At 45.9% G+C, this 16,975-nt stretch overlaps 1 protein-coding gene across 1 annotated transcript in view; it reads left to right on the top strand.

Moving 5' to 3' along the window:
- The window catches only part of Nckap1l (NCK associated protein 1 like), a 46,552-nt gene extending 34,864 nt beyond the window's left edge, over positions 1–11,688 (top strand). The window contains exons 24-31 of the mRNA XM_059247818.1: positions 34–127; positions 277–359; positions 590–670; positions 3,211–3,304; positions 4,269–4,385; positions 4,948–5,057; positions 6,784–6,873; positions 11,300–11,688. Coding sequence (XP_059103801.1) covers positions 34–127; positions 277–359; positions 590–670; positions 3,211–3,304; positions 4,269–4,385; positions 4,948–5,057; positions 6,784–6,873; positions 11,300–11,431 — 801 coding nt within the window. The 3' untranslated portion in view covers positions 11,432–11,688. The remainder of the gene's footprint in view (positions 1–33; positions 128–276; positions 360–589; positions 671–3,210; positions 3,305–4,268; positions 4,386–4,947; positions 5,058–6,783; positions 6,874–11,299) is intronic.
- Positions 11,689–16,975: the final 5,287 nt, after the last annotated feature.

Here is a 16,975-nt window from a genome sequence, read left to right as displayed (position 1 = left end):
TACTGTACGCCTCTGTTCTCTGTTCAACTGCAGAAGCTGGTAGTGGAAAACATGGATATACTGGTTCAGATCAGATCCAACTTCAGCAAGCCAGACTTAATGGCATCTCTGCTGCCCCAGCTGATGGGTAAACACTTTCCTAAAGGAGCTATGAGGGAAGCATTGTGAACGACGGGGGCTTTGAGGAGCTGGGGCTTTGAGAAGCTGGGTCTGAAGAAGCAAAAATCATCACCATTCTCCCTTGTTCTCCCCTCTAACAACCTGCTTTCTCTTCAGGGGCTGAAAATGTGCTGAAACGAATGACCATCATTGGGGTGATTCTCAATTTTAGGGCCATGGCCCAAGAGGGACTTCAGGAGGTGAGTAGGGAAGGCTGTTGCAGAACTCTAAGCCTCTCTGTGGGTGGTATTTGCATGAAACATAAGCATGGAAAGGAGGCAGCTGAGGTTGGCAGAGGTCCTTCAAACTGATGAGCTTAAGAGACCTCCAGGCCTAGGTAATGGGAGCTGGAAAGCTGGCTTCTTAAATCAAGGCCCCTTTCTGTCCATTTCTACCTAGTTTTGGACTCACTCATCTTCTCTTTCTCCAGGTTTTTTCTTCCCACTGCCCCTTTCTCATGGGCTCTATTGAGTGCCTGAAGGAGTTTGTCACTCCAGATACAGACATCAAGGTAAGGGTGCAACTTGGGGTTCAGTTGGGTGACTTGCTGAGGGCAAAGACTGTCTGTGGGGAGCTAGGGCTCTGAGAATTCTACAGGAACAAGAGTTGGGACTTGAGTGGGGAAACAGGTCACGCAGACCTTGGGAGACGGAGAGGGAGAGGGCAGAGCTGGGGAGCCAGATGGGGTACAGAGGAAAGTGGGAGCTCTGAGAGAATTGGGGAAACATTCGAGGGTGCGGGAGACAGGTGAGATCAGGGGTAGTATCTGTAGGTTTTCACTTGAAATGAACAATATGCAAATTACATGCCAAGTTCCTTGCAAGCAGGTCCCCTCCTTAGTCAGGAGTACTTTGTGTAAGATTTGTTCCTTCCTTTCCCACCCATCCTACCTACCTTAGAGTTTCCCCACCACAGCCTTTTATCCCTCTCAGTTCTTAAACTTTCTGTCCCCCATCATCTATCTCCAGTACCCGTGGGCATAGGAGAGGGAGAGTAGGAAAGAGGAAGAGAGAGTAAGAGAAAGAAAGGGGGGGGGAAGAAGAGCTTCTGCAGGCAAATGGAGTTAACTGTCCACTCCCTCCGCTTTTAGAATTAGCTTGTCTTTTGAATCCTCTAGTACAAACAAATGTGCTATTCAGGAAATACAGCCAAAGCCTGGGGACAAGTTCCTTCTGGTACAAGGAGCTGGCTATTTCTCTTATGATTGACTCCTTTAAAGGAAAGAGGTCGGAAGTAGTGAGCATGAAGAATTGAAGTAGGATGTTAAGAAGAACTTCTTTACTTGGAAATCAAAATAGTTGTGAAGTTTCCTTCTTTTTATGCCTCAAATCACCTGGGAGTCAGGTGATGGGTGATGTGGGCTAGGCTGGCCACCCCTGTTAGGTGGTTTTGATTTCATGCATAGCCTGGGTTTCTGACAGTTGCAGATGTCGAGGCTGAGTGCTCCATCCTGTCAGGAGCTTGTCTAGATCATATCATCTGGACAGTTTGATCTTTAGGCTTAGCTTTCCTGGAAAAATAGGCGGGTGGATAGAGGAAGGGGATGACCTGGAGGAAGGTCAAGGGAAAATGAGACCTGTCAACTATACCTTTCTTCTTTTAGCACCACAGGTCATTTACTATGTCCCTGATCTGCTTGGCCTTGTGGCCACAGGCAGGTGGGTCTAAGGGATTTAAATAAAGGGCTAAGCAGAACGTGGCTTCTGTATTGGTACTGTACACAAGGTGTGCTGCTATAACATCTGTGGGGCCTTTGCAAAAAGATGTGCTTAAACGAAAACAAAACAAACCTTCAAAAGAGGTCTAAATATTTGGGATTGGAGTCAGGATTTGTGTTACATCCTGAGAACCCAATTCTAAGTACAACAAGGGATCTGGGTATCAATAAGTCAATCTTTATTGAATGATTTGTATATACTCAGCCTTATGTGAAACACTAGGAAGATGAAGAAAAGTGCAAAGATCTGGTTACAGTAAAGGAAGAGGTGGAAAAACATAATTCTATTAGTCACTAGGGTTGATGCTTTACCCATATGGTCTGATATAAGTATAATTGTCCCATTTGTACAGATGAGAATCCTGGGGCTCAAAGAGGTTAAAACCTTTAGACACAGTGACTAAGTGATGGTGGTAAGATTTGAGCTGAGATCTGTGCCACTCCCAAAATGCCCTCTCCTTTCACTACACCATAGGATTTTCAAAACTTAGAATCTGTTTGGGGAGAAGCCACATGGTTTTGTTTATCCTCTTAAAAGTCAGTTAATACCAAGTGCTGTGTATGGTCAATGCTTGGTTCGTGGGACAAGAAAGGAAGAAGAATGGGCTTGGACTGAATCAGGGAGGCCTACGAGACTTTAATTGAGCTTGAGGGATTCATATGACTTAGATGTAAACAGAGAAGAGGAAATGATGTTCGAGAGTGAAGGACCTGACCAAAGCATGAAAGAAAGGAAGTGGTAATTAGAGACAAGTGACTAAATAACCTTAGCTGCATTATTTAAATGAAGCATTTGGGAAAATAAAGTTGAATGCCAAAGTGTGTGTGTATATTCACGTGGGCTTGTGCATTTGTGCATGCGGGTATGGGTACATGTGCTTATGGAAGCCAGAGATTGACCAGGTGTTCTCAATTTTTCTCCATCTTATTTTTTGAGACAGGGTCTTTCATTGAACTGGGAGCTCATTGATTTGGTTAGGCTGACTGACCAATGAAATCCAGGATCTGCCGGTTTCTTTGCTCTAGACCCAGAGCTAGGATTATAAGTGTACACCACTATGCACAGTTTTTTTCTTCTTATGAGGGTGCTAGGATTCAAACTCAGGCCTTATGCTTGTGCAATAAGCACTTTATTGGGACCCATCTCTACGGCTCCTTAAAGCATTTTCCTCCACTGCAGGCTATGGAAAGCTATGAAAAGTCTATCTAGGAAAATAATAGTACTCCCTAAGTTAAAATGCTGTGACCTAGGCATCCTGGCTGCTGAGAGCTTCCTCTAGACACCTCCCCTATGCCAGAATTCCTCTCCAGAATGTTGTTTTGTTTTCTGTTAGGTCACCCTGAGTGTCTTTGAGCTGGCATCTGCTGCAGGGGTGAGCTGTGACATTGATCCAGCCCTGGTAGCTGCCATTGCCAATCTGAAAGCTGGTAAGATGGAAGAATGGGCAAGGAAGGGCTTGTGCCCTGCTTTAGGGCAGGGGGAACACCAATATTAAAAATTATTTAGCCGGGCAGTGGTGGCGCACGCCTTTAATCCCAGCACTCAGGAGGCAGAGCCAGGCGGATCTCTGTGAGTTCGAGGCCAGCCTGGGCTACCAAGTGAGTTCCAGGAAAGGCACAAAGCTACACAGAGAAACTCTGTCTCGAAAAACCAAAAAAAAAAAATTTATTTGGGGGTATGAATTCAGAGGATATAAGCTGGGAGGCAAGACAAAATATATCCTCCAGAAGATGCTCACAGAGGTTATTTAGGTTTGTTGATGAAACAGAAGAAGGTAGTTCTGAGTGAGCATCTCTTGTTCAGCAAAGGCTCAGGGAACTTATGGTGTGGTTGGAGAAATAAGATTCACACAAATGAATCAGTGAGAGAACAGCCCTAGATAGCAGGTGGTTTCGCACTAAGTTGTGTGGGATCCTGCGCATCTTCCAGTCCTTCCCCAGGACCACTCTTATATATTCCATTACACATTTCTCTGATTGGCCCATTTGTTGTTATATATACCTAGAAGAGAATTGACCCCAGGGATTGGTACTAAGTTCTTCAGATTTGCCAGGTTCACCCATTTTCTTCTCTCTTGGTCAGTGAGAATTTTTTCTCTCCTTCCTGCTTCTCCGTCTCTTAAGCTAACAGGTATCCTAGGATGTATGTCAGCAGAGCCCTTGAGGGTTTTGCTCTGCCATGGGCAGGGGTGAGACTCTAGGACTTGGACCTCACTATAACTGGGTACTAGTCCTGTCTCCTTCAGTCATTTCTAACTTGCCTACAATACATGCTAAAGCATGTCAGAGACATTTTCTCATGTGATCATGATTCTGTGAAGTAGGACCCTTGCAAGAGATAATTCCAGTTTGTTGACCTTACTTTTCCTCATGTCCTTGTCTTTCCCCCCAGATAACTCATCTCCTGAAGAAGAGTATAAGGTGGCATGCCTACTCTTGATCTTTCTTGCTGTTTCCCTCCCACTCCTTGCCACTGACCCTTCTTCCTTCTATAGCATTGAGAAGGATGGTAAGTAAGGTGTGGGTTTGAAGGACCGGATGCTATTCAGATCCCAGGGAAGGGATGTGGAATAAAGACAAGTTACCTGGAACATACAGACTGCTTTTTGGGGGGAGAGGTTGAGACAGGGTTTTCTTGTGTAGCCCTGGCTGTCCTGGAACTAACTTAGTAGACCAGAATGGCCTAGAACTCACAGAGATCCATCTGCCTCTGCCTCTGGAATGCTGGGATTAAAGTGCGTGCCACCACTCCTGCCAACATACAGACTTCTTTAAAGGTGTAAATTTCTGTTTCAAAAAAGCAGTTGAGAATGATTTGTGCATAAAATTCTATCCCAACAAAATACCGTAGGAACATACTTTTTCTAGTCCCCAAATATCATCTAGTTATTTTGGTGTCAATTAGGTTGGTCTAGGATGGAGAGAGAGAGAGAGAGAGAGAGAGAGAGAGAGAGAGAGAGAGAGAGAGAGAGAGAGAGAGAGAGAGAGAGAGAATTGATTCTTAGTTAGGGCCAGCCTGGGCTGCTCACTTTGCCATTCTCTTTGTGTCCCCTTTTCCCATGCTAACCTAGGCTACAACAACAACATCCACTGTTTGACCAAAGCCATCATACAGGTGTCTGCTGCCCTCTTCACTCTGTACAACAAGAACATTGAAACCCACCTCAAGGAGTTTCTGGTGGTGAGTGGGTCTAGACCATGAAGAGTGGAAGTAGTTTGACTTCAGCTCTTAGATAGTTGCTACCACAAGGTCTTTGGAGTCTAACTTCCCACATCATTCATGCAGGAAGAGTGGAGGCTGCTTTGTGAAAGACAGGAACTTTTCTAACTTTCCTGACAGCTGGGACTTCAGCTTCTGTCCAGATACTTGGGGAGATTACTGGACAATGAGAAAATCTGTGAAGTCCTGTGACCTCTGGACAGACAAACTTTTGAGGCTTCAGTTTTCTCATTTATAAACTAAAGAGATTAAACTGATCTGTGATTCATCACATTGGTGCACGTCAGAATATCCTAAGGAGCTGATTAAAATAGACTCCTGATCTCTACCCCAGACCTCCTGAATTAGAATACAGGGTGAGCCCAGCCTTGTGTTTCTAATTTGGTCTCCAAAAGATCAGAGATACATTAAAGTCATAGTGATGCTGAGTTTCATGCTGTCTAAGGGCCTTTCCTACTCTGTACTGTCACTTACCACTTTTCAAGCTTGGTTTTAAATCATGAAGCAGTAGTGTTCCCAACAAGTGATCTTGGTCTTAGGATTTTACTTCGAGAACCCTGGATTGGGTTTCCATGGACTGGAGTTTATAACCAGGCAGTAGATTCTGTGTAGGTGAAGTCCATTTTGTTTGAAAATTTGTTGAAAATGCTTTTAGCGTAAGTTTGACTCCCTGTAAATATCACCATTGATCTTAGTTTTGCCTCTGGAAAAATGTAGAATAAGTAATATCCTTCCATAGTTGAAAAGACCCTGTAGTCTTCTACTCTGGATCCCTATGGAGGATTCCTGTTCATACACTCCAACTCATGGTCAATTACCCTCACCCTGCCTGAGCATTCTCAGCAATGGGAAACCTCTTCCTTTGTGAAGCATGGTCCTGAGTTAAGAATTAGGCCTCATTTTTTTCCTACCAGAAAGAAACAGCAGATCATATTATTATTATTATTATTATTATTATTATTATTATTATTATTATTTTAGGAAATATACCCTTATTCTGAGAAGTACACACCAGGGACAGTAGTCTGGTTAGAGGGTTTCTGTTTAAACAGGGACAACCAACTAGACAGAATGTGCTCTAACCATCTTCAATACAAAGAGGATTCCCATCAGATCTTTGAGAAAAGGGATCCCACTTCCTTGTTCCCCTTTGCCCTGTTTGTTTGAAAGTTCAGGTTACCTGGGCTTGGGCTGTCACACTTCTACCTACCTCCTTGATCTTCTGGAGGCCTGGCAGTGGAGATGACAGCTCCTTGGGAGTTGATAGGGGAGAATATTAAGAGCACTGTGTTTGAGGTCCATCCAGGCTTTGGGGTACAGAGTCAGCTGTAAACAGTCTGATGACGGAAATATCTAGAGACTGCCAAGGAAAAGATTAATCTCTTGGTGTGCAGCATCACCAGCCTTTGTTCGAAGTTATTCCCTGCCCCCTGTGCCCTCTTACCTGGCATTTGATGAGCTCCTTCTGTCTGCACTGGCAGGCTGAGCCATTGGGATTCATTTTAGTTTGCAGGCAGTGTGTGTCTCTCAAACGTAGGGACCTGACACTTTCCCACCATGAGCCTTCAGGAACAGCCTAGCACTTCTTAATGCTCCTCCTTGATCTTTTCTTAAGTTCCTGTAGCCTGAGGCTGTCCTATTCTGACCTCCATAAAAATCTGTTTCTTTACAAATGCTTCCTCTGCAGGTGGCTTCTGTCAGCCTCTTGCAGCTGGGCCAGGAGACTGACAAGCTCAAAACCAGAAATCGTGAATCCATTTCTCTGCTCATGCGATTGGTATGTATCTGTTTAAGTTGGTCTAGGAATGGAGAGGAGGGCCAGCAGGAGACTCCTTTTTAGGGTCTTTGGGTCCCTGCCATGTCATTAACCAAAAGCATTAACTAAGAATTTAAGTCTGCCCGGATCCTCTGGATCCATCCTCACATTTTGGTGAACATTCTAGACTTGTGATCCCAGAGCAGAGCATTCAAAGGACTTCTAGGCAGAATGGGACCTCTCTGGCCCCTGGCTCATAGGTCCCTTGTCTTGCAGTGTTCCTGAGTCTGACTTGGAGAAGGGCAGCAATGCCCTTTTTGGGTGGCTATTCAGTATGCTTTTGGTTTTCTGTGATAGCTTCCTACCAGTGTATTTCTTGTCTTCAAGGTGCTATGAAAAGAATACTGGATAGTATAGAGGGAATTAAAGAGGTTTGGTTATGGGGCTCCCAGGAAGGAAATAATTTTGGTTATAAGGCAGGGAGCTTGGTAAGGCCATGAATCAAGCAGTTCATGCTATCTCTTCTCCCTGATTCTCAAGCTGTGTGCTTGCCTCTAATCTGACAGAAAGCTGACTTTTTAAAGTGCTTTTCTTATGACCTTGTTTCCCTCTCAGCATATTTACTCACTTTTCTCATCTGATAGTCTGATTCTCTAGGTTGGGCAGGTAGGGCTTCTGAGTCTGTCTAGAGGCCCTCCCCTAAGCCTCCTCTTACCACCTGTAACCTTCCCATTACCCTCCTCTGGCCTAGTGGGAAAGGATGTACCCCACCTCATAGCACACACTCGAGATATCTATGGTATTAGAGTTCTCCAGCTTACCTACAGAACTCCTTCCCCAAGACCTGGGGAGGACAGTAGATGTGCCTCTGCTACCCAAGGATATATGGCTGCAGCTGAGATGTGCAGGTAGGGGAGTCTCTCTGTGTACACAAAACTCCTCAAATGAGGTGAGAAAAGAAGAGGGACTGAACTAAAAACCGAGTTTCTCCTTTGTTTTATTAGGATACAGAACTCTGAGGAGTCTAAGAATTAAAAAATATTTTTACATTTATTTGTGTGTGTGTATATACATGTGGTGCATGTGTGGTCAGAGGACAACTTGCGGGAGTTGGTTCTCTTCTACCATGTGAGTCCTGGGGATCAAACTCAGGTCTTCAGGCTTGGCAGCAAGTGCCTTTATTAGCTGAGTTAGCTCTCTGGCCCAAGTCTATGTATTCTTAATTCAAGCCTAGACTTCAATGGAATTACAAAGGTATGTTTTGAAAGTGTGACATAATAAGTTTATTAAGGGAGAGGTCCTCATGTGTCCCAGGCTGGCCTTGAACTCCATATACAACCAAGGATGACCTTGACCTTCTGGTTCTCCTGCCTCTACCTCTGGAGTGCTATTATTAAAGGCATATGTCACCATACCCAGTTTATTTCTTATTTTTTTAGTTATGTGGTATGTGGGCTTAGAAATGTAGGGACCCACCCATTCAGGCTCTCTTCTTTAAAGACTCAGGCCCTGAATGCCATCTATGTCTCAGTTTCTCCAGCTAGAAAAAGGCCTACCCGTCTTTTATTATGATGGAGGAAAGAATGGGTTTGAGGTGTGTATGTGCATGTAGGATGAGTGAGGGATCCAGGGAGGAGAATGTAGATGAGGGCAGTGGGAGGCAGATGCTAGAAGTGCAATAGGAAGCACAGCATTTAGAGCCTGCTTGCTTGCTTCCTTCCTTCCTTCCCTCCCTTCTTTCCTTCCTTCCTTCCTTTCCTCCTTCCTTCCCTTCCTTGCTGCTTTTCTTTCTGTCTCTCTCTTTATGCATGCCAGCACAGCGTTTGGAGCCCACTCTTTCTTTCCTTCCCCCGTTTCTGAGACAGAGTTTTACTGTGTTACTCAGTCTGACCTCCAAATCAAAATGCCCCTGCCTTAACCTCTGAGTGCCAGGATTTCAGATGTATGTCTTCATGCCCAGCAATAGCATGATTCTTTGTCTATAACAGTGGATAATGATCCTCGCGGTGGCATGGTTAGAATCAGGAGATATTTGAGGAAGTGCATTGTAGACATTAAGTGCTCAATAAATTGAGCTCCCTGTGCCTGCTGCTAACTTTAGTTTCTGGATGACTTAAGTATGCCTCTGTTTCCTCTGGGAGGTGGGAGGTGACTGTGTTGTGAATTGCCTTTTAGCCCCACTTCCTCTGCTGTGATCCCCACCTCCATGCCTGCCCCCAAAGATGGGGAGGTTCTTGTCCCTTGTAGCTTCCAAGGAAGAAGAGCAGGAGCAGAGCCAGGACCAGGCACATTTTACTGAGGTGAAGATTGGAGGGACTAGCTACTGAAAAGCAATTTAAATGTAAATGTTTCCACAGAGAAATTGGAGATGACTGGAGGGAAGGTGCTGTGTTCTGAGTTAAAAGGCTATCTGTGTAATCCCTCAATCTGGCCAGCACTTCTCTCCCTGAGGCCTTCCTGTTTTCACTGTTCAGCCTGAGCACTGTCCACCCTAGAGTTGACAGCCTGTTCTTGGCATGGGTGTCCTGGGGGAAGGAGATGGCACTCTCAGGATCAAGAACTCTGATATCAGTCACATTGGATCCTGGCCATTATCTGAGACTTAAACGTTGATGTGGAAGACCAGAATAAAATTCAAGATATACGGGCTGATTTGGGACTAGAACCCGTCTCTGTCTCTAGGGCTGTTTCCAGTGCCATAGACCCCTGCTATTCTCCTTGCAGAGAATAAGAAGTTATGGGCCAGTGGCTCCTTGAAGCTATCACTCATTTCTCTGCATGTGCTCCCATCTGCTGGCTGAGGGCTGGAAATCTCACCAAGCAAAGATCTCTCTGTTACTCTTGGGACTTAAGAGTGAGTGTTGCTGGAGTTTTCCTGCCTGGCCCAGGGTCAGGGCAAATCTCTCTCACCTGCCAGTCCCACAGCCGCTCAGACCCGACCAAGTAAACACAGAAACTTATATTGGTTACAAACTGTATGGCTGTGGCAGGCTTCTTGCTAACTGTTCTTATAGCTTAAATTAATCCATTTCCATTAATCTATACCTTGCCACATGGCTCGTGGCTTACCAGCATCTTCACATGATGCTGCTTGTCCTGGCGGCTGGCAGTGTGTCTCTGACTCAGCCTTCCACTTCCCAGCTTTATTCTCCTCCTTGTCCCGCCTACACTTCCTGCCTAGCCAATGGCCAATCAGTGTTTTATTTATTGACTAATTAGCAACACATTTGCCATACAGAACATCCCACTGCAAGTGAGTTTGTTTGTTTATGTATTTATTTAGAAACAAGGTTTTGCTATGTCGCCCTGGCTATCCTGATACTCAATATGTAGTCCAGGCTGTCCTCAATCTCATGGCACCCTGCCTCAGTTTTAAGTGTTGGGACTGCAGGATGAGTCACCACTTCTGACTGGGGCTGTGGTTTTGACAGCAGATTTTCTTTCCTCCAGGCTGTGTTGCTGCTCTTTTGAGGCCGTTGTGTGTACTGTGTATGTGTGTTTGAGAATAAAAAAATCTTACCAATGTAAAACTTGAAGGGACTTTGGAGAGAGAGAGTAACATGTGAGGGCAGACATGGTAGATTCTTTCTCCTTAGTGGATCTGTAGACATTTCATCAAACATATTGGGGAAGGCCCACTGTGTGGATTGCCAGAGCACGTGGGAATCCTCTCTGGAGCATTAGTTTAGGCTCATGATTTCTTGAGAGAAGATGATTCTAAGGAAATACATCCTGCTCCCACCCACATGGAAACTCAGTCCAACCCTGGGTTGTGCTGCTGTTTTGGGAATATGGCCTCTTTGCCCATTCTCATCCTTACTTCCATCCTTAGCTTTATCTAGGTTTCAAGTCTATCTTCTGTTTAGCTATGGGGACTGCTGGGATTGCCACAACATGAAAGCTTCTAATTAAACTAATTAATCATGCCTGGTCCTTTATGTAGCATCCTTACTGCTTCCCAGGTGCTGTGCTGGGAAAGGGAGGAAGCTGAGGCTCAGTATGAGAGGATCTGTGTGGTTTTAGGACCCCCTTCCTTGGTCTTCTTGGTGATTCTTTTCCTGGCTATAAAGCTTTGAGATGAATAAGCGCTGCCATCCCTCTTTACTTATGCCTCTGCTTCCCATGTGTGATTTAGTATTCAGGACAGGAGAAAGGGGCTGTCCTGACTCTAGGAAAACGGTTTGTTTTTCTTTTCCCTTGCCTTCTGTTTCTGTACTCTTCACATTAGCTCTGATAGAGAGGATGGGCCATTGAAATGGAGCTCAGAACACAGTGCCTTTGGGAGCCAAATCAAGGGAAGGATTAGAGGGAAGAGTGAGTCAGAACCTATTCACATTGAACTCTGGGTGTCAGAACTCAGAGCTACAAAGGGCCTGGGACCTGTATGATGAAAAACAGTGTCACAGGTGCCTTCTGGGAGTTCTCACCTCTTGGCTGTCTGTTTCAGGTGGTGGAGGAGTCACCCTTCTTGACTCTGGACATGCTGGAGTCCTGTTTCCCTTACGTCCTGCTACGAAATGCCTATCGGGAGGTTTCTCGGGCCTTCTACCTGAACCGTCTGCCAGCCAGTACCCACTGAAGGGCCTTTTGGAGGTGCCAAGAGCCACACCACAGTGAAAGCTGTAGCCATTTCTTCAGAAGGGGAGAAGAGTGGGAGGGTACCCAGGGAGAGACAGGGTCAGGCCCTGCAGCTGATGACAGGGTTATGGAAGAGTGTCTAGGACTGAGGAATCATGGAGAAGTGGACTAGGCTGGGGCCATGGCAGACAGTTTATGGACAAGGGTATGGAACCACATGTATGAATTTTTAACAATAAAAAAAGCCAGTGACCTATAGCCATATTGTATATCTTCTGGTGACTCCAGCTTGAGCTCTGACAGGCATGGGTCTCTCCGACCTTCATCACTATTCTAGGATAATGCTGGCAGGCAGAGATGATCAATCATCATATTAAAGCATAATGAGCTTATAATCCTCCCTCTGGAGCTGCTATTGTCTCCTGCACATTCATTAGGACGATTATCTCCTCTCTTCCTTTTCCAAATGTGTTCAGCAAATGACCAGCCTGCTCCTACTGCTGCAGAGCAGCACAGAGACCTGCTTCTCCTCGAAGGGCTCTTCCTCCACCTCTGCTTGACTGCCTTCCCCACTGGAGCAGGGAGAAAGTGCCCTCCAGAGGTTTCAAGGCCAGCTTACTCTCCTACCTACTGTCACCCCACCTGCTTTTCCTTGTGTGTCTCCACAACCCAGAACAGAGGTAGACAATCCAGATCAATCCTAGGTCACCTGACAGTCAAGTGAACCAGATTCCTGTGGGTTTTCCCTCCTAGACCATTTGGGGGTACTCTTCCTCCTAGTGGGTGGGACTAACTTAGCCCTAAATCCCCTAGTCAGCCTGAGTACAGCTGTTGCTCCAGGCAGGGACTTCTCTTGTAGATCTGAAATTTCACAGACCTCATTAGGTTGGAGGGCCCAAGAGTAGAGATAATTGAGGGAGTATAAGCTGTTTCAACTTAGCCCTTTTCTGCACCAATTAGAATTTCAAGTGTCACAGAGCCTGGGGCATTTAAGATAGCATCTAACTAGGTTGAGTAACTCCATGGCAGAAAGCACTAGCCCCATCCTTCACTCACACACTCATTGCCAGGGAGGGCTGGAGTGATAGATCATATGTGTCACAGGTCCAGAATAGTTGGAATGGGAAAATATAATTAGCCAGTTGATTAGTTAGGGTCATGTCCATACTTCTACCATGAAAAGGAAGCAATTGTTGTTGGCTTTCAGCAAAACCATCCGGCTTTCATTAAACCAATTTGATAGCTGTTTTGGGATTGTGTATGGATGTTTGCTTTTTATTTCTTCAGACCTGGGGTTAGTCAATATTTCCTTCATTTGACACCCATAATCAACAAACATTTTTTTTAGTAACAACTGTCTGCTCTTTAGGGATAGATGCAATGGAGATTCTTGCTTCAGGCCTTAGCTAATGATGGTTCTTCCTTTTTATGAAAAAGACATTATGTGCAAAGCGGGGGATTCAGTGTCAGACCTGCTGATACTGTAAGAACAGCTGATGAAGACACATCTTTCTTTTGAGACAAGGTCTTGCTATGCAGTTCAGGCTAGCCTTAAATTCATGATCCTCCTACATTAGCCTCATAAGTGCTGGGGTTCCAGGCATATACCATTACACCCTGCTGACCCTACATCCCTGTATCTCCAGTTGGTTCTTCTGTTTGAGGAGGTGTATACAGACCCCTTCTCCATCTGCATAGAGACTCATTTACAAAGAACCTCCTGGAGGATTGCTAGAGAGGTAGGCAATGGAGGTAGACATAATGTCCCTTTGTTAATTAAAAAAAAAATCAAGATACTTGATGTACATTTACTTGTAAGAAATAATACAGAAAAGTCCTGCCTATCCTTATACAGTTTCACCCAATGGTAACACCTCACAGTTCTTTAGTTCTTGGTCACAACGAGGATATGGGGCATTGATATAATTCACTGAACTCATTCAGGTGTTCCAGTTTTACTTATACTGGTTCTCTGTGTATGTATATACAGCCCTATCATGTGCAGGTTTGTATATCTGTGACACAGTCAAGACACAGAGTAGTTAACACTATTACCACACAGATTTTATAACTACTCCCATTTCCCCCTTGTAACCCACCCACCCACATCAACAGATTTGTTTTCCACAATTTGACATAATCTCTTTTTATAGACATGTAATTATGTCCATCTATTTATCTACCTATACTTTTTCAAAGCATTTTCTATACTTACAACAATTTTGAAAGGTAGCTAGGGAAGGCTTCCATATTGTAGGCCAGGAAACACAATCAGCAACAATAAATGACTTAATGAATCAGGTCATGTGTTGGACTGGAACTGGAACTCAAGTCTGATGCTTAGTCTTGGACTTTCTGCCTGATAGACTGCCTCTTTATAGAATCCAGAAAACTGTAGAAGGAACAAAGAGGAGAGGTGAGGATGCAACTACCTTTACTGGCAGGAATGAAAGGTGAATGACCTCCAGTGAATGGATGCATGAAAAAACAGGACACTTCAGCATTTCGGGTATTTGCTTCCTTAATGAGGAGGGTCTCTGACTTAGAGCCCAGGACACAATCAACTATGGACTGTTTTTGCTCTGAGACCCCTCAGTTTGTTTAACTTAGGCCCCAAAAGAACTGAGGAGTGACTATCAGGAGGGATGCTGACCTCAATTGCTCTGACTTGACAGGGCGAGTCAGTTCTAGTCTCAGGATTTTCATTAGTGCAGTGTTTTCATTAAGTCTCCATTAACTTCTTTGCAGTAGTGAGATGGAATTATTCCTCCCACCAGGCCTGGAGGGAGATGCTTACTAAAGTGCTGTCTTTGGTTTGGGCAGCAGAGATGCTGCCTCTTCTGCTATAGTTTTCTATCTAGGAGACAGGTAAAGAGGGCAGCCTCAAGGTGCAGTCTGAGGTCTGGCCAAGGAAAGTGAGGGTTCCCTCTGGCACTTTACAAAGAGGATGCAAATGTGGGTTGAGCACCAGATCCTGAAGGAAGGGTGGTCCCAGCTAAGGACCAACTTCTGTAGTCTAAGACTCAGGTGCCTGGATCAGTTAATTATTCCCTCACAAAGTTTGACTTTGAGAAGAGGCTGGCACATGGCTGGAATGTGCTCACGTTGTTGGGGGAAGAATGTTCTTCCAGCCTTCCTCCCCCTAAGGCCTCTTGCTTCTCCCAAGTATCTGTCATCAAAGGAGGTGAAGATGAGTCCCCCTCCTCAGCCCCCACACCTCAGTGAGTTGTCAGGTATTCTCCCTCCCACCTGAACAGGAACTAGGAGCTGCAGACCAGGTTGCAGACTGGGGAAGTCAGAAGTTAACTTGAGCTGAGTTTGCAGCATGGTAGAGACTGAAGAGCAGGCTTTTCTCTTGTCACTTTGGAAAGAGAGGATTGTGGGGCTGTCCCTTTAAATAGCTTTCCCGTAGGAGGCAGATCACATCCATCCGTCACCTGCTGCCAAAGCATCACTTTTAGTCTTTATCAAACTCTGAGCTTGTTGGAAGGGATTGTGGGGCAAGGTGTGTGAGGAGGCAGACTTTCCAAGGGGCAAGAGCAAGGTAGTTCTGCAGAAGCTGAGCAGAAAGGCAGTGAGGCTGGGCAGAAAGAGCCTAGGAAAGGTATGGGAAGGGAGCTGAGGTGGAAAGAACAGGGAGAGAATAACAGTTTCTTGACTCCATGAATGAGGGCAAGTATACCATACTATTCCTGTCTCTTTAGGAGTTCATAAAGCTGAAATGTGATTGCCCTGCAGATAGGGGAATGAAAGTGAAGCTGAACACCAGAACTTGTGACTAAAGAAAGTGAAAGCTAAAAAGTGGAAAAGGCCTTAGAAGGTTGGGAGACTTGGTTCTGACTTTGAGACTAACTTCTGTGGGACTGTATTACTTTTTCTGGGCATACTTTTCTTATTGAATGGAAAGGAAGGTAGACAGATTCTACAAATGACCTTTGTTTTAAAAGGGTCAGGAGTTAGGGGCCTTGGAGAGCTGGGCCTGCCGTGGTGTTGACAAGAAGTGTTGAAAGTCCACTCTGGAACCCTCCCTCCCCTTTAACGGTTCTAGTGGAACTGCCTGTCTACATCTGGAAACTCCTTAGTTCTAATGTAATTTCTGAGGTAGAGCTTTTTAACTCTAATCCTAATTCACAAATAATTCTTGTGTAGTTTCCAATCAATCCCTTCTTTAGTTAATAAAGGAGACTGCTCACAAATTTTGTCAGCTGCGTTGTGCAAGAGTGATAGGGTCTCAGACGCTGAGGTCTCTTGGCTGTGACTGCTCCTCTGGAGAGGAGAGAAGCGTGATGTGTGTTGAAGATTGCCGGAGAGGAGATTCTTGTCACCTTTGGCTCTATCTCCAACTCTGCCATAGCCTTCCACTTCTGCACTTCCTGGTGGCTGTTTCTCTGCAGGAAGATGCCCTGACCTGAGTTGGCAGTTCCTTCACAATGGGAGCCTAGCACTCCCCTTCTGTTCCTTTCTCCTCCTTCGCCTGGGAAAAGAGCTTAGACTGTGTGTCTTCTTGCAATCACCTCTCTTTCCAAACTCAAATTCACATTCTGGAACCCTGGATTAGTGGCATGTTAGAAATTAAAACAAAACAAAACACCTGTTAGTTGCAGTCAGTGAATCTATTTCTATTTGTTGATCGCATGGGAGTTTCTCCAGTACCGAAGTAGGTGTTCTTTCTGGGAGAACAAAGAAATAGAACAGGTACCGGCAAGAGTCCGTGGTTGGATGGAAGAGGTTTTGCCGCCACACAGTCTTGAGTTTAAATCCCATCCTCTTGTTTCACAAAATGTTTATTCAGCAGAGAGGCTGTTCTGCACTGGGCCTTCAGCCCTTAAATTTCTTCCTCTGAAGGCAGAATAAAACGAAACTAGCTGGATCTGCTGCAGGCCGGGTGAGGCGAGCTATCAGGCCTGATTTCCTGGCTGTGTGCAGTTACTGGGTATTTAAGGAAGGCTTGGGGGCTGCTTACTCTGCAGAGCTTTAAGTCAGGGAGAAATTCCCTCCAGGCAGGTGTCTGGAGGAACCATGGGGTAGGCGACAGAGGCAGGTCGGGAAGACCCCGCTGTGGGAGCTGAGGCTAGCTGTGGGACGCCAGCCTTGCTCCGAGCCGCCAGAACTTTCCCTTTCAAAGACAGGAGCCTGGGCCGGGTTGGCCTAGCTAGGTGCTGAGGCTTGTGGCTTCACTCCACCCACGTCCGGGTGCCCCAGGGAGAGATAAGGACCACGGGGAACACAAGGGCAGTTATCCACGCCTGGAAGCTTGCGACCACATGTGTGCATCCACAGAAACTCTGAATACACTCGGGAGGAACCACCCCACCATCCACACCAAGTCCTGTGGGCCGCCTGTGCGCGCTGTCGACACGCACTCCTCCCACCCCCCACCCCCTGCTCAGGGCACACGCAGCAGTCACTCGTGCCCGGTGCCCGTGCGCGTGCTCGCCCTTGGGCGCTCCTGAGTGTGTGCGCCCCCCGGCTCCCCTGCGCTCCTAGGCGAGGGGGAGGAGTGGCTGAGCCGCGCGCTAGACCAGCGGGCGGGCGGACCAAGAAA

Source organism: Peromyscus eremicus, chromosome 20 (genome assembly GCF_949786415.1).
Source record: "Peromyscus eremicus chromosome 20, PerEre_H2_v1, whole genome shotgun sequence".
Taxonomy (NCBI): domain Eukaryota; kingdom Metazoa; phylum Chordata; class Mammalia; order Rodentia; family Cricetidae; genus Peromyscus; species Peromyscus eremicus.
This window is presented reverse-complemented; position numbering and strand designations above follow the sequence as displayed.